The sequence below is a fragment of the Babylonia areolata genome, chromosome 12, assembly GCF_041734735.1.
Source record: "Babylonia areolata isolate BAREFJ2019XMU chromosome 12, ASM4173473v1, whole genome shotgun sequence".
In the NCBI taxonomy this organism is placed as follows: Eukaryota; Metazoa; Mollusca; class Gastropoda; order Neogastropoda; family Buccinidae; genus Babylonia; species Babylonia areolata.
The window spans coordinates 30,396,486-30,410,361 of record NC_134887.1 but is presented as its reverse complement, the minus strand read 5'-3'; the positions used below and the strand labels follow the sequence as shown (position 1 = coordinate 30,410,361).

The 13,876-nt window shown below is 40.5% G+C and overlaps 1 protein-coding gene across 1 annotated transcript in view; it reads right to left on the bottom strand.

Moving 5' to 3' along the window:
- The window catches only part of LOC143288519 (uncharacterized), a 42,763-nt gene extending 30,035 nt beyond the window's left edge, over window positions 1-12,728 (bottom strand). The window contains exons 1-6 of the mRNA XM_076597101.1: window positions 12,646-12,728; window positions 8,209-8,537; window positions 7,380-7,535; window positions 6,755-6,863; window positions 5,271-5,426; window positions 601-818 (exon numbers count right to left, since the gene is read on the bottom strand). Coding sequence (XP_076453216.1) covers window positions 601-818; window positions 5,271-5,426; window positions 6,755-6,863; window positions 7,380-7,535; window positions 8,209-8,526 — 957 coding nt within the window. The 5' untranslated portion in view covers window positions 8,527-8,537; window positions 12,646-12,728. The remainder of the gene's footprint in view (window positions 1-600; window positions 819-5,270; window positions 5,427-6,754; window positions 6,864-7,379; window positions 7,536-8,208; window positions 8,538-12,645) is intronic.
- Between the last annotated feature and the right edge of the window lie 1,148 nt (window positions 12,729-13,876).

The following is a 13,876-nucleotide window of genomic DNA, read 5'->3' as shown; positions in this document are numbered from 1 at the left end:
AAAGTATTAGCACACAAAACAAACAATGCAATACAATGCAGCAGAAAACAATACTTAGTAGGCATCTTTCAGTCTCAGGAGACTATGGAGGTGTGTCGGTTGTGGCCAGACAGGCCTGTTTGAGAGTAGCAGTCTCTCTACGCGCTACTCTTCTACAATATACTTCTTGTACAATACAATACAATGCAATGCAAGACAACACAGCACAGCACAGCACAGCACAGCATAACACAATGCAATATGAGACAACACAACACAGCACAATACAGCACAACGCAATGCAACATTATACAACATAACAGCACAATACAATGCAATACAACACAACACAGCACAGCACAGCACAATACAACAAAACACAAAACAACACAATGCACTACAACACAGCAAAGCACAACAGAATACAACACAACACAATACAACATGGCACAACACAACATAACACAACAAAATATATTAGACAACACAATACAAGACAGCACAGCACAACACAACACAACACAGCACAACATAATGCAACGAAACGCAACGCAACGCAACACTGCACAACATGAGCACAGAATATGTGTCGTTAATGCACCATCCTCAGCCAGACGATACCTTTTTGGTGGCACGGCTGTGGCGCGGCAGCCTGAGCGCGTGGCGTTCCATCTCCTTCACCTGCTGCTGCAGGTTGTAGATGGTGCGCAGTGCCCGGTGGGCCTGTTCGCTGGCCCGCACCTGCCGCCGGTCCTTGCCCTCCTCCTCCACCAATCGCAGCGCATTCTGATGACCCCTGACCCCCGTCAGGCCGCGGCGCAGGAAGTCTGTGCTGTGCTCTGTGTGGGCAGAGTTAGTGTTGATACACCCCCGAAAGCAGAGTATGGCTACATGGCAGGGTAAAAACGGTCATACACGTAACAGCCCACTCGTGTACATATGAGCGAACATAGGAGCTGCAGCTCACTAACGAATAAGAAGAATTGTTGATACAAATAATACTGATGCTGTTGTTATTGTTTTCATAATCGTATAGCATCTGTCTTTGTTCAGAGACCATGCTCTAAGCGCTACACAAACACTGAGTCGTTTGTACAATACGGTGATTACCTGGGCAGAGCGGACTGAGAACTGCCTTTAGGTACTCATCGTTTGTTATTCAGTCAGGCTTCAGTCACATGCATGCACACACATGTATATCACAGCGGATTTTATTATGAATTTTGTCAGGGATAACTCCTTTGTTGACTATGGATCTTTTACGAGCAGTAAGTGCTTGATGCACACAGGCTCTTGGTTTATCGTCTCATCTGAATGATCAGCATCCAGACCACCACTCAGGGTCTATTTTAGGAGGAGAAAATTCTGGAGGGTGTGATAATTAATCATGTACTCACAGATTCTCAAATTTTCTCACTACTAAGGCAGATGCGTTACTGCTGGGCCATCACTACAGAAGCAACGAAAAAGAACAGAATGATACATGACTGCAAGATAGCATCCACAGAAACTGTTCACAAAGTTTCTGTCACAGTACCAAGAGTTTCCCTGTGACGTGAAAGGTTCACACCTAGCTGCTGGATTACTGGATACAGAACACTGTGCCTCTAACACATGGTTAACTGGATACAGAACACACTGTACCTCAAACACATGGATAACTGGATACAGAACACTGTACCTCTAACACATGGTTAACTGGATACAGAACACTGTACCTCTAACACATGGATAACTGGATACAGAACACACTGTACCTCTAACACATGGATAACTGGATACAGAACACTGTACCTCTAACACATGGATAACTGGATACAGAACACTGTGCCTCTAACACATGGTTAACTGGATACAGAACACACTGTACCTCAAACACATGGATAACTGGATACACTGTACCTCTAACACATGGATAACTGGATACAGACACACTGTACCTCTAAGACATGGATAACTGGATACAGAACACTGTACCTCTAACACATGGATAACTGGATACAGAACACTGTACCTCAAACACATGGATAACTGGATACAGAACACTGTACCTCTAAGACATGGATCACCGGATACAGAACACTGTACCTCTAACACATGGACAACTGGATACAGAACACACTGTACCTCAAACACATGGATAACTGGATACAGAACACACTGTACCTCTAACACATGGATAACTGGATACAAAACACTGTGCCTCTAACATATGGATTACTGGATACAGAACACTGTGCCTCTAACATATGGATAACTGGATACAGAACACTGTACCTCTAACACATGGATAACTGGATACAGAACACACTGTACCTCAAACACATGGATAACTGGATACAGAACACTGTACCTCTAACACATGGATAACTGGATACAGAACACACTGTACCTCAAACACATGGATAACTGGATACAGAACACACTGTACCTCAAACACATGGATAACTGGATACAGAACACTGTACCTCTAAGACATGGATAACTGGATACAGAACACTGTACCTCTAAGACATGGATCACTGGATACAGAACACTGTACCTCTAAGACATGGATCACCGGATACAGAACACTGTACCTCTAACACATGGATAACTGGATACAGAACACTGTGCCTCTAACACATGGATCACTGGATACAGAACACATTGTACCTCTAACACATGGATAACTGGATACAGAACACTGTACCTCTAACACATGGATAACTGGATACAGAACACTGTACCTCTAACACATGGATAACTGGATACAGAACACACTGTACCTCTAACACACGGATAACTGTATACAGAACACACTGTACCTCAAACACATGGATCACTGGATACATAACACACTGTACCTCTAACACATGGATAACTGGATACAGAACACACTGTACCTCTAACACATGGATAACTGGATACAGAACACACTGTGCCTCTAACACATGGGTAACTGGATACAGAACACTGTACCTCTAACACATGGATAACTGGATACAGAACACACTGTACTTCTAACACATGGATAACTGGATACAGAACACTGTACCTCGAACACATGGATAACTGGATACAGAACACTGTACCTCTAACACATGGATCACTGGATACAGAACACTGTACCTCTAAGACATGGATCACCGGATACAGAACACTGTACCTCTAACACATGGATAACTGGATACAGAACACACTGTACCTCAAACACATGGATAACTGGATACAGAACACTGTACCTCTAAGACATGGATCACCGGATACAGAACACTGTACCTCTAACACATGGACAACTGGATACAGAACACACTGTACCTCAAACACATGGATAACTGGATACAGAACACACTGTACCTCTAACACATGGATAACTGGATACAAAACACTGTGCCTCTAACATATGGATTACTGGATACAGAACACTGTGCCTCTAACATATGGATAACTGGATACAGAACACTGTACCTCTAACACATGGATAACTGGATACAGAACACACTGTACCTCAAACACATGGATAACTGGATACAGAACACTGTACCTCTAACACATGGATAACTGGATACAGAAAACTGTACCTCTAACACATGGATAACTGGATACAGAACACTGTCCTCAAACACATGGATCACTGGATACAGAACACTGTGCCTCTAACACATGGATACTGGATACAGAAACACTGTACCTCTAACACAGGATCACTGGATACAGAACCTGCACCTCAAACACAGGATAAACTCGGATACACTTTCACTGTACAACACCAATTGTGCAAACTCACAGACAACACGTTTACCTCTAACGCACATGACACATTCACTCAGCGCATCCAGACACTCACGTGTACACACTCAGGCTGGGTGTACCGCGTACGACACACTGTTCCTCACCAAGGATCAAATGTGATACAGAAATGTATCATCTGACCATCTGGTTCACTCGGTTACTAGAAAACAACTGACGTCTAGAGCAATGGATCACGCGAGGTGCATGTGCAGATCACTTGCTCCTAAAAAGATAACTCATACAAACACTGTTGTCCTTCGAACTATGAGATTCACACAGTACACACTGAACCCTACACATAGATCACTGGACACAGAACACATTGTACCTCTAACACATGGATAACTGGATACAGAACACTGTACCTCTAACACATGGATAACTGGATACAGAACACTGTACCTCTAACACATGGATAACTGGATACAGAACACACTGTACCTCTAACACATGGATAACTGGATACAGAACACTGTACCTCTAACACATGGATAACTGGATACAGAACACTGTACCTCTAACACATGGATAACTGGATACAGAACACTGTGCCTCTAACACATGGATCACTGGATACAGAACACACTGTACCTCGAACACATGGATCACTGGATACAGAACACACTGTACCTCGAACACATGGATAACTGGATACAGAACACACTGTACCTCAAACACATGGATAACTGGATACAGAACACTGTGCCTCTAACACATGGATCACTGGATACAGAACACACTGTACCTCTAACACATGGATCACTGGATACAGAACACACTGTACCTCGAACACATGGATAACTGGATACAGAACACACTGTACCTCGAACACATGGATAACTGGATACAGAACACACTGTACCTCGAACACATGGATAACTGGATACAGAACACTGTGCCTCTAACACATGGATAACTGGATACAGAACACTGTACCTCTAACACATGGATAACTGGATACAGAACACTGTACCTCTAACACATGGATAACTGGATACAGAACACACTGTACCTCTAACACACGATAACTGTATACAGAACACACTGTACCTCTAACACATGGATCACTGGATACAGAACATGCTGTACCTCTAACACATGGATCACTGGATACAGAACACACTGTACCTCGAACACATGGATAACTGGATACAGAACACACTGTACCTCGAACACATGGATAACTGGATACAGAACACACTGTACCTCTAACACATGGATAACTGGATACAGAACACACTGTACATCTAACACATGAATAACTGGATACAGAACACTGTGCCTCTAACACATGGATTACTGGATACAGAACACACTGTACCTCTAACACATGGATAACTGGATACAGAACACTGCACCTCTAACACATGGATAACTGGATACAGAACACACTGTACCTCTAACACATGGATCACTGGATACAGAACACTCTGTACCTCTAACACACGGATCCATAACACTCTGTACCTTTCAGGCGTCAAACAGACAGACCCACATACCTGTCAGCAGTCACTCACCAGACAGAGCACGTTTCTGGACCGACTCGATCTGCTGCAGACACATTTCCATCTCCAGCTGCAGCTTCTCTATGTTGTCACTCGGCATGTGTACCACACGCGTCAGGCTGGGCGTGTCCCGCGTTGGGGGGCTGTCTGACCTCCGTGTGTCCTTCCCTGTCAGGGAGGAAGTTGGCAGAATGGTTAAGATGCTTATCAGCTAATATGGTATTGCGAGGTCTGGGATCGCATCCTGGTCTCACCCCTTGTCCCAGGTTTGACTAGAAAATCAAACTGAGCGTCTAGTCATGCAGATGAGATAATAAGCTGAGGTGCCATGTGCAGCATTTACTTGGCCCACTGAAAAAGAACTCATGACAAAACTGTTGTCCTTTGGCAGAATTTTGTAGTAAAATTCCACTCTGATCAGAAAACAAATATAATTATATGCATGCATTTAAGGCCTGACTTGCATACTGGGCTATGCTGCTGATCAGGCATCTGCCCCACAGATGCAGTGTGGCTTATAAGAAACTGTCTAAGTGCAGTGATGCCTCCTTGAGACAACTGAAACTGAAACGTTCTCTAATGTGATGAGTTTATCCTCATGGTTGGTGGAGTGCATCTGTTCGTTGGTTAAAGATTCTCACACTCTGAATATGTACAGAAGATTTCCTTTTCGTAGAACTGAAAGTTTGAACTCTTATCATGGACAGAGCTGTGAAAGTTACTGCATGTGCTAACAGTTTTGTTGAGGAAGGTGGTGAGAAACCACCAAATCATACAAGCGAGTTCAAACTGTCAATTCTGAGAATGTAAACCTTATTTCATGCCTGCCTCTACATCAAATTATTAGCATTTTCCTACAACATTATACTTGAAGAAAACAAGTGCAGGTGACAACTAAACCACCCTTCCCTGATTTCAAAATAATTCTGCAAAGATTTTTTTTTTTCAGCAAAAAATAAAGACAGGAAAAAACCGGGGAAGACACAGAAAGATGGAAGGTGACATAAACGCTTCAAAGAAAACTAATGGCAGGGGCCATCTGAATTCTGAGGGAGAGAGACAATCGTATGCCTGATATGACTGGAGTTTTGCACCCTGTGGACTACTCAGTTTCCTCTGCATTGGTAGAGACTATCATCCCCAATGACAAGTGACCCAGAGACACAAATCATAGTTTAGTGGTGTTCTCGATCATGGTTTTGCATCATAAATCAAGCTTGATTGAAATTATTATTAAACTAGCTCTCATAGTCCTGTTAGTGGTCATTCTTTTGTTTCATTCCAGACACACTGGGCTGATCAAGAAGTGATGGGGGAAAAAAGTTAGAGCTGAGAATCACACACACACACACACACACACACACACAACACACACAAAGGGAATCCAATGCTATCATTGACATACATGTACAAAACATCCACCGACCATGACCTTTGCCCAAACTCCAGAGGGTTTCCACAACCCTGACTTATTCCCATGATGTCACTGTGCTTACCTGGCGACAGCTTGGTGTTGAGGAACACCTGTCGGGGAGGGGAGGAGGGGGGCGTCTGTGAGGCAGTGCTGCGTGGGGCTGTGTTCTTGTCGTGCTCCTTCACCCCCACCTTAAAGATAAGAATTACTTTATTACCTCAAGTTAGGGAAATTTGATCAGGTGTATTTCAACAACACAGACAAGTAAACAATATGGAAATGTAATTGTAAAAACATATTAAACATGTAACGACGATACCAATGTAAAATCATTGCATACATTGTTTCACACATTCGCTACACACATTCCAGGCATACCTTAAATGTAAAAGCAGAAATAATCAATAAAAATATTTTGAATACTCACAAACATAACATACTAATAGTATATTGCACACTGATTATATACAGAACAATCACAAATATACTTTAAAAAACTGCAACAAAAACTGCCATCAACTTCTTTGCACACCCACTCTTAAAACTACTCACATACACACACACAAACAAACACACACACACATACACACTCACTCACACAAACACACACACATACAAACACACCCACACTCTCACATACACAGACACACACACACTCCGATTCACAGGCACGCCGTTAAGAACTGACAAGATGAACTGATCCACACCTTGCCCCTTGACCTGACCCCCTGGTTCATGACCTTCTTTGGAGCGCGGCTCCGGGCGTAACTCTCCCACTGTCTGGTTCCGTGGACCGGCTTCTGCTGCGGCCTTGACACCGGTGAGGGGCTCCTGGTTCGGTTCTGTTCCTGCTGGGCCTTCACCTGTACAGGTGTTGTGATCATGTGCCTGACTGGCCGCACTCACTGTGCTGCTAGTTTTTGTTTCACTCTTTACTATGATTATGGACCTTGCTTTTGGAAATCTCTACCACAAAAGATTGGACACTGTTCTCCTGTTAAATCTGTTGAGTCTGATTTTAAAACATGTTTGTTCAAACACTAGTTCATTAAACCCACTCAAAACCATCTTTCTCTGTTGTGTGTGTGTGTGTGCGTGTGTGTGTGTGCACGTGCATGCAGATGTGTTTATGTATGTAGGGGTGTTGAGGATGATGTGGAAGAAGTGTTTGAGTTGTGAATGGTGCTGCAGTCTTTTTAAAATAGTAGTGAAAGCGGGTTTGTGCTTTAACCTTTTTTCATCATATTCCTGAATCTTAGTCATACCATGTGTACGTATAGTTAAATGCGCTCAGATCCACCTGGTAAGCGTGAAACATACCAACATCATTATGATTACTTAAGTAATTACTACTAATATAATTGCTGCTATTATAATTACTATCATCATCATCACAATTATAATCATTATTGTAAGTTGTAGTAGTTTTAGTAAGAGCAGCAGCAACAGTAGTAGTAATAGCAGTAGTAGTAGTAGTCGTAGAAGTAGTTGTAGAATTGTGTTTATTACTCCTATTGCTATCATTACTATCATTACTTTTTGGTTCTTCAGGTCACGCTGTGCCATTTGCACTGCCGCCTTCATCCTGTCCTGAGACAGCGCAGAGAACTGGAAACCGTTGTTGTCTGCACCTGCACTGTTGTCTGTTGTGTGCCCCGCCCCCCCTGGTCCCTGGATCTCTCTGTGCGCCAACTGAGCCATCGGGAAACCCTGGACAGTGGGCGCGGCGGAGGCGCGGTGGATGGTGATGGGGGTGGGGCGGTGGAAGTGGGCAGTCATGTTTCGGGTGGTCAGCGGAACGTTCAGGTTAAACTGCAGCTGGTTCTGAAACATCACCTCGTGGGGGACCGCCATTGTCTCAGCGTCTGTGGAAAGGAAACACACACCGTTGGGGAAAAGCCCTGATGCGTGTAGAGAACTTCTACGTCATGTTGTGATGGGTGCACACATTTTGTGAATTTAAAATGTAAAAATGACCGAAAAAGCACACCAAAGTACAAACAAAAAATCCACTGGGAATGTCAGACACTGTTTGTCTGTGTAACTTCAAAAAGAATAACCAAAAAAACAAAAACAAAAAAAAACAACTAAATACATCATAAGCAAAAAAGACATGATTTTTATAACTTTAATCACAAATTATCTTTTTTACTTTCTTGGAGTGGTGTCGTTGTTTTTTAGAAGAGAATCATGGTGAACAACTAAGCAGTGGAACAAATTGTATGAAATCACAATACGTAGAACTAAAATCTGCTTAGTGTCTGAGTTTGATTCATGGTAAACACACACACACACACACACACACAGACTGTAATATCTAGCTCTTATAATGTTGATGTCACATAATTATCATTATTTATTGTCAATATTGATCTATATTTTATATATTCAAATTATCAATATGAATTGTTAATATTGTGACATAGTAGGTAGGTCCGGCCTCTGTATTGTAATGCTGTGTAACTATAGCTGACGGATCGTATTTTTATCACTTTTCACTTCACCCTACCAAGCACAATAATGCATACATCGATCTTAAAGATATATATCAGAAAATAAAACCACCTTTCATCGTTCCTCACATGTTTCTTTTCGTGTGTGTGTAAGACAGTGAGAGTGAAACTGATCGCTTGAAGTGGAGTATCCTTCGCTCTTCAAAAAGCAGCGCGGAAAACAAGTTTGCCGACGTCTGCTTCTGGTCTGAGAGGGTTGGTGACAAAAATTGGTTACGGACATTGCTCCTTACAACCATAAGAGACCTGTCAAATAAAAGATCACGTTCTCTACTTTTACGTGGGCTAAGTTTCCAGTTGATATATTTTACTCAATTTATTAAAAAAAACAAAAAACGTGGCTCAAAATTTACCTATTTTTCTTGATGCTCTACTGCACTTCCAGACAAAATAGATCTTCTAGTCAAACCCACCACTGAAAAATTCATTCTTTCATCTTTAAAATGCTTTATATTATAAAATGACCCGAAAGCTTTTAAGGAGCAGTGTCCGTTTAACGAAAAAATGGATACCTCGTATTTTTTATACCACTGATCAATTACTAGATTTTTTTTTTTAATTGGAAACCAACTTTACACTAATTATTTCAGTAAGAATTTGAATGAAAGGTTTCATAATTTTATCTAATATCATGGTTTTCTGTTGTGAAACAATTTTCTTTCCGACAATGAAAGACAGCCAAAAACTCCGTCAAAAGAGCAGACAAATTTTTCAGTGAGAAGTTCAATTAGTCTTGTTCAACTTTGTGATCGCACAACATACTTACTCTATTTTCTTACTTCTGTTTTATTTCACACACACACACACACACACACACACACTCACACACACATAGAGAGAGAGAAATCTCTGTGGATATGTGTGTGTGTGTGTATGTATATATATATATATATATATATATATATATATATATATATATATATATATATATATATATATGTATGTATGTATGTATATTACAGAGAGAGAAAGTATTCATCACACACACACACACACACACACACACACACACACACACACACATATATAATATAAATGTATGTATGTATGTACATATGTATACAGTGAGAGAGAGAGAGGCAAACGTAATCAAAATAATACTACCACAGGTACATTTGATGCTCTATTGTTGTTCTGTTGGAGTTTAACGACCTATTGGCACCTACACCCTTATGGTCAAGTTAGACTGTTGTTTCCTTTCAACCTTTTTATACTTCAGCACTGAAACGGAGCGAGCATTAGTTTAGCTGGATGTCTGTCCTTTAGAACTGGTACGATCAGCTATGCTGATTAATAGTTCACTAGTTGATAATGATGTATAAACAAGAAAACAATTACATAAAGTGATGCATACATGTTGATTTTCACACACACACACACACACACACACACACACACACACACACACATCCTGAAAAATATCTAGAAGGAGAATCATTTTTAGCATTAATGGAGCAGAATATCCCCGATCATCTTGAATAAAGCTTATTCTTTCCTGTAATCTTATGAAAAGCTGTCACTGATCAAGATTTATTATTAACATTTGCTGTCTTGTAAGTCTACAGTCTTTCCTGAACCTGAAAATATCTTAAATGTTTATGTAGATGCAATAGTTTTTGAGTTTCAGTCAATTTAGTAATGGTACCATCAAAACTGCAGGATCGGACATGTATAAAATAAGCATTTTCCTCAGAATTCATGACACTGGCATTCAGCCAATAACATTAGCAGCCAACAAAGAAAAATCTGAGGTATTCTGTGTACTATATTGATCATATATAAAGAGTTTTTACTATGAAAATGCATTAGTAGCAATTCAACATGGGTTCTAAAGTGCCATTTTGTGAGCTTGGCTAAAATCGTGGAATTTTTTGAAAATTCAAAACTCTATATCTCAAAAACTATTTGAGATATTGCTTTGAAATTTGGTGTGGCTACCTACTTTGATGCACTCTTTCATTCTTGCAAATATGATTATGAGGCTTCTGCTATGAATTTGAAAATGTGGCTGGACCTACCTGGACATAGTAATATTAACTCGGATGATTACTTATAAATTTGGATTTTATTCTTTCTTTTTTTTTTCTTTTTTCTCTTTTTTTCTTTTTTTTCATCCAGGGCTTTTTGTTCATAATGTGTATCACTATCACTGTATCAGACAATGATGAAAGAGCCACAGCTGGTCTGCAGATATTACTAGTGACTGTTGTGTAAGATCAATGAAATACATTATAATAATAATTATTATTGTTATTATTATTATTATTATTATTATTATTAGCATTTACGCCTAATCTTGAAAATAAGCCCTAGGCGTTTACAAATACTGGAGAACACACAAGTGAATATCAAAAAGAAAAAGAATTGAACACAAGAAAGAGCAACAGCTGGTTAGCAGATATTAAGTCACCACAGATTATTGTGTAAGATCAATAAAATACATGTCTATTCTTATTGACTGCATGTACTGTACGCTGAGAGTGGACACGCACACACACACACACACACATGCGCGTGTGCACGCACACACATACACAAACACACACACACACACACACTGGCACACGCACACACTTCAAATGGGTTGGGGTTTTCCCCATCGAATTTGATAATGCTTTATCAGTCAAACATGTTGTCAAAATTTCCATTGCCATAATCAGTCTAAGCACATTAGTATAACACAGAAGTATCAATTGAGAATCCAGGCTTTGTTTACATACCAGAATAAAGTATAACACAGAAGTATCAATTGAGAATCCAGGCTTTGTTTACATACCAGAATAAAGTTTTGTATCATAAGAAATAAAGTACAGAATAGACATCCCCGTCTGGAACTCCCTGCCTGCAACAGCAGCAGAGGCTCCCTCCTTGGTAGCTTTCAAGAGGGAGCTGAACAAGATCCCCCTTTTCTTCTTTTTTTTTTCTTCCTCCTCCGGAGGGATGCGAGTGACGGTGGGAGGGAGTATGTATACATGTTCTTTCTCATTGTCACCCCCTCCGGAGGAAAGATAGGTCTACTTCGGTTATGATTAGGTATTTACGCCTCTGCGCACACAGGTCATTAATAGTCAGTAATGACGGCTGACCTTCCAATTTGAAGATTGAAGACAGAAAATGAATGCTTTGCTGATACCAGTGATAGTTGGTGCAGAATGAAAAATGCGCACACCGGCGTCGTAATTTACAATGAAACTAAAAACTGCTAGTCACAAAAAAACAACAAAAAAACCACGATACAAAACAACAACAACAACCACAACAGTACTTTTTTTTTTTTTTTTTTTTTTATATATATATAATTTAGGTTCGTTGCTCAACAAGCCAGGACTTGTTTACAAATAATCGAACAACATTACAGCGAAAGTAATGCTTAGCCACCCCTTTTGCATTAACGAACTATTTACAGAACAAGAGTATAAATCTAATTCGTCAAATTAAAGTTACAGATACGATGTATTACCTGGACTATCCTGCGAACTTTCAACATTAATTTTAAACACTCGCGGTCGCCATGAAAAGTTTTCCTTAGAATCCAAAAGGGATACAAATACGTGAGCAAAATGTGAGAGTAGCTTCCCTTGGATCATCCCTTGCTGATCCGGTGGAGGTAGGGGTGTGTTGTAACTCTCTCTCTCTCTCTCTCTCTCTCTCTCTCTCTCTCTCTCTCATATTTCATCGTTTCTTCTTTATTCTCTCCTCTCTCACCTCCCCTCTCTCTTCCTCTCCTGATATGAATTTTCTCTATTTGCGATTCTTGTGCATTTCTTTCTTCTATTTTTTTGTACCCCAGGGCTGGGTGGGAAAAAACAACAACAACATATTTGTCACAATGGATATCTCAATACCCTGGAAAAATATTTTTTCGTTTGTTTGTTCTCTCTCTCTCTCTCTCTCTCTCTCTCTCTCTCTCTCTCTCTCTCTCTCTCTCTCTCTCTTATCAGATGATACAATGCATGCTAATTGTCTTCCTTACTGACATGCTGTTCTCTACTGATCACATGATCCATGTAATATCTATTCATTAGTTGATAATTATTGTGTTTTATTCTCTCTCTCTCTCTCTCTCTCTCTCTCTCTCTCTCTCTCTCTCTCTCTCTCTCTGAGTCTCCCTCTGTCAGTCTGTCTGCCTTTCTGTCTGTCTGTGTCTCTCCGGCTGTCTCTGTCTCTTTTTCTCTGTCTCTCTCTCATTCCGAGTCTGTGTGTCTGTGTGTCTCTGTCTCTGTCTCTCTCTCTCTCTCGTTTACCTGTGACATTTTTATTCTTATACTATTTTATACGTTGAATTGTGCTTCCCGTTTGGTAATGAGCATCCCCCCGCCCTCCCCCTGTTATTGCTATGCGTTTTTTTGTTTGTTTGTTTGTTTTAATTTTTATTTATTTAATTTTTTTTTTTAGACTTGCTGTTTTATATACACATTAGTTTAGTATTTGTTAACATACTGACAATGTATGCTTATGTGTGTGTGCGTGTGCGTGAGAGAGAGAGAGTGTGTGTGTCTGTATGTACGTGCGTGTGTTTGTGTGTGTGTGTGTGTGTGTGTGTGTGTGTGTGTGTGTGTGTGTGTGTGTTGGTTGTTGCTTTTGTTTTGGCCGGTTTTGTTTTTTGTTGGTTTTGGGTTTTTTTTCCTATGTCGTTTATCAATACCATGCTTGTGCCTGTGTGTGTGTGTGTGTGTGTGTGTGTGTGTGTG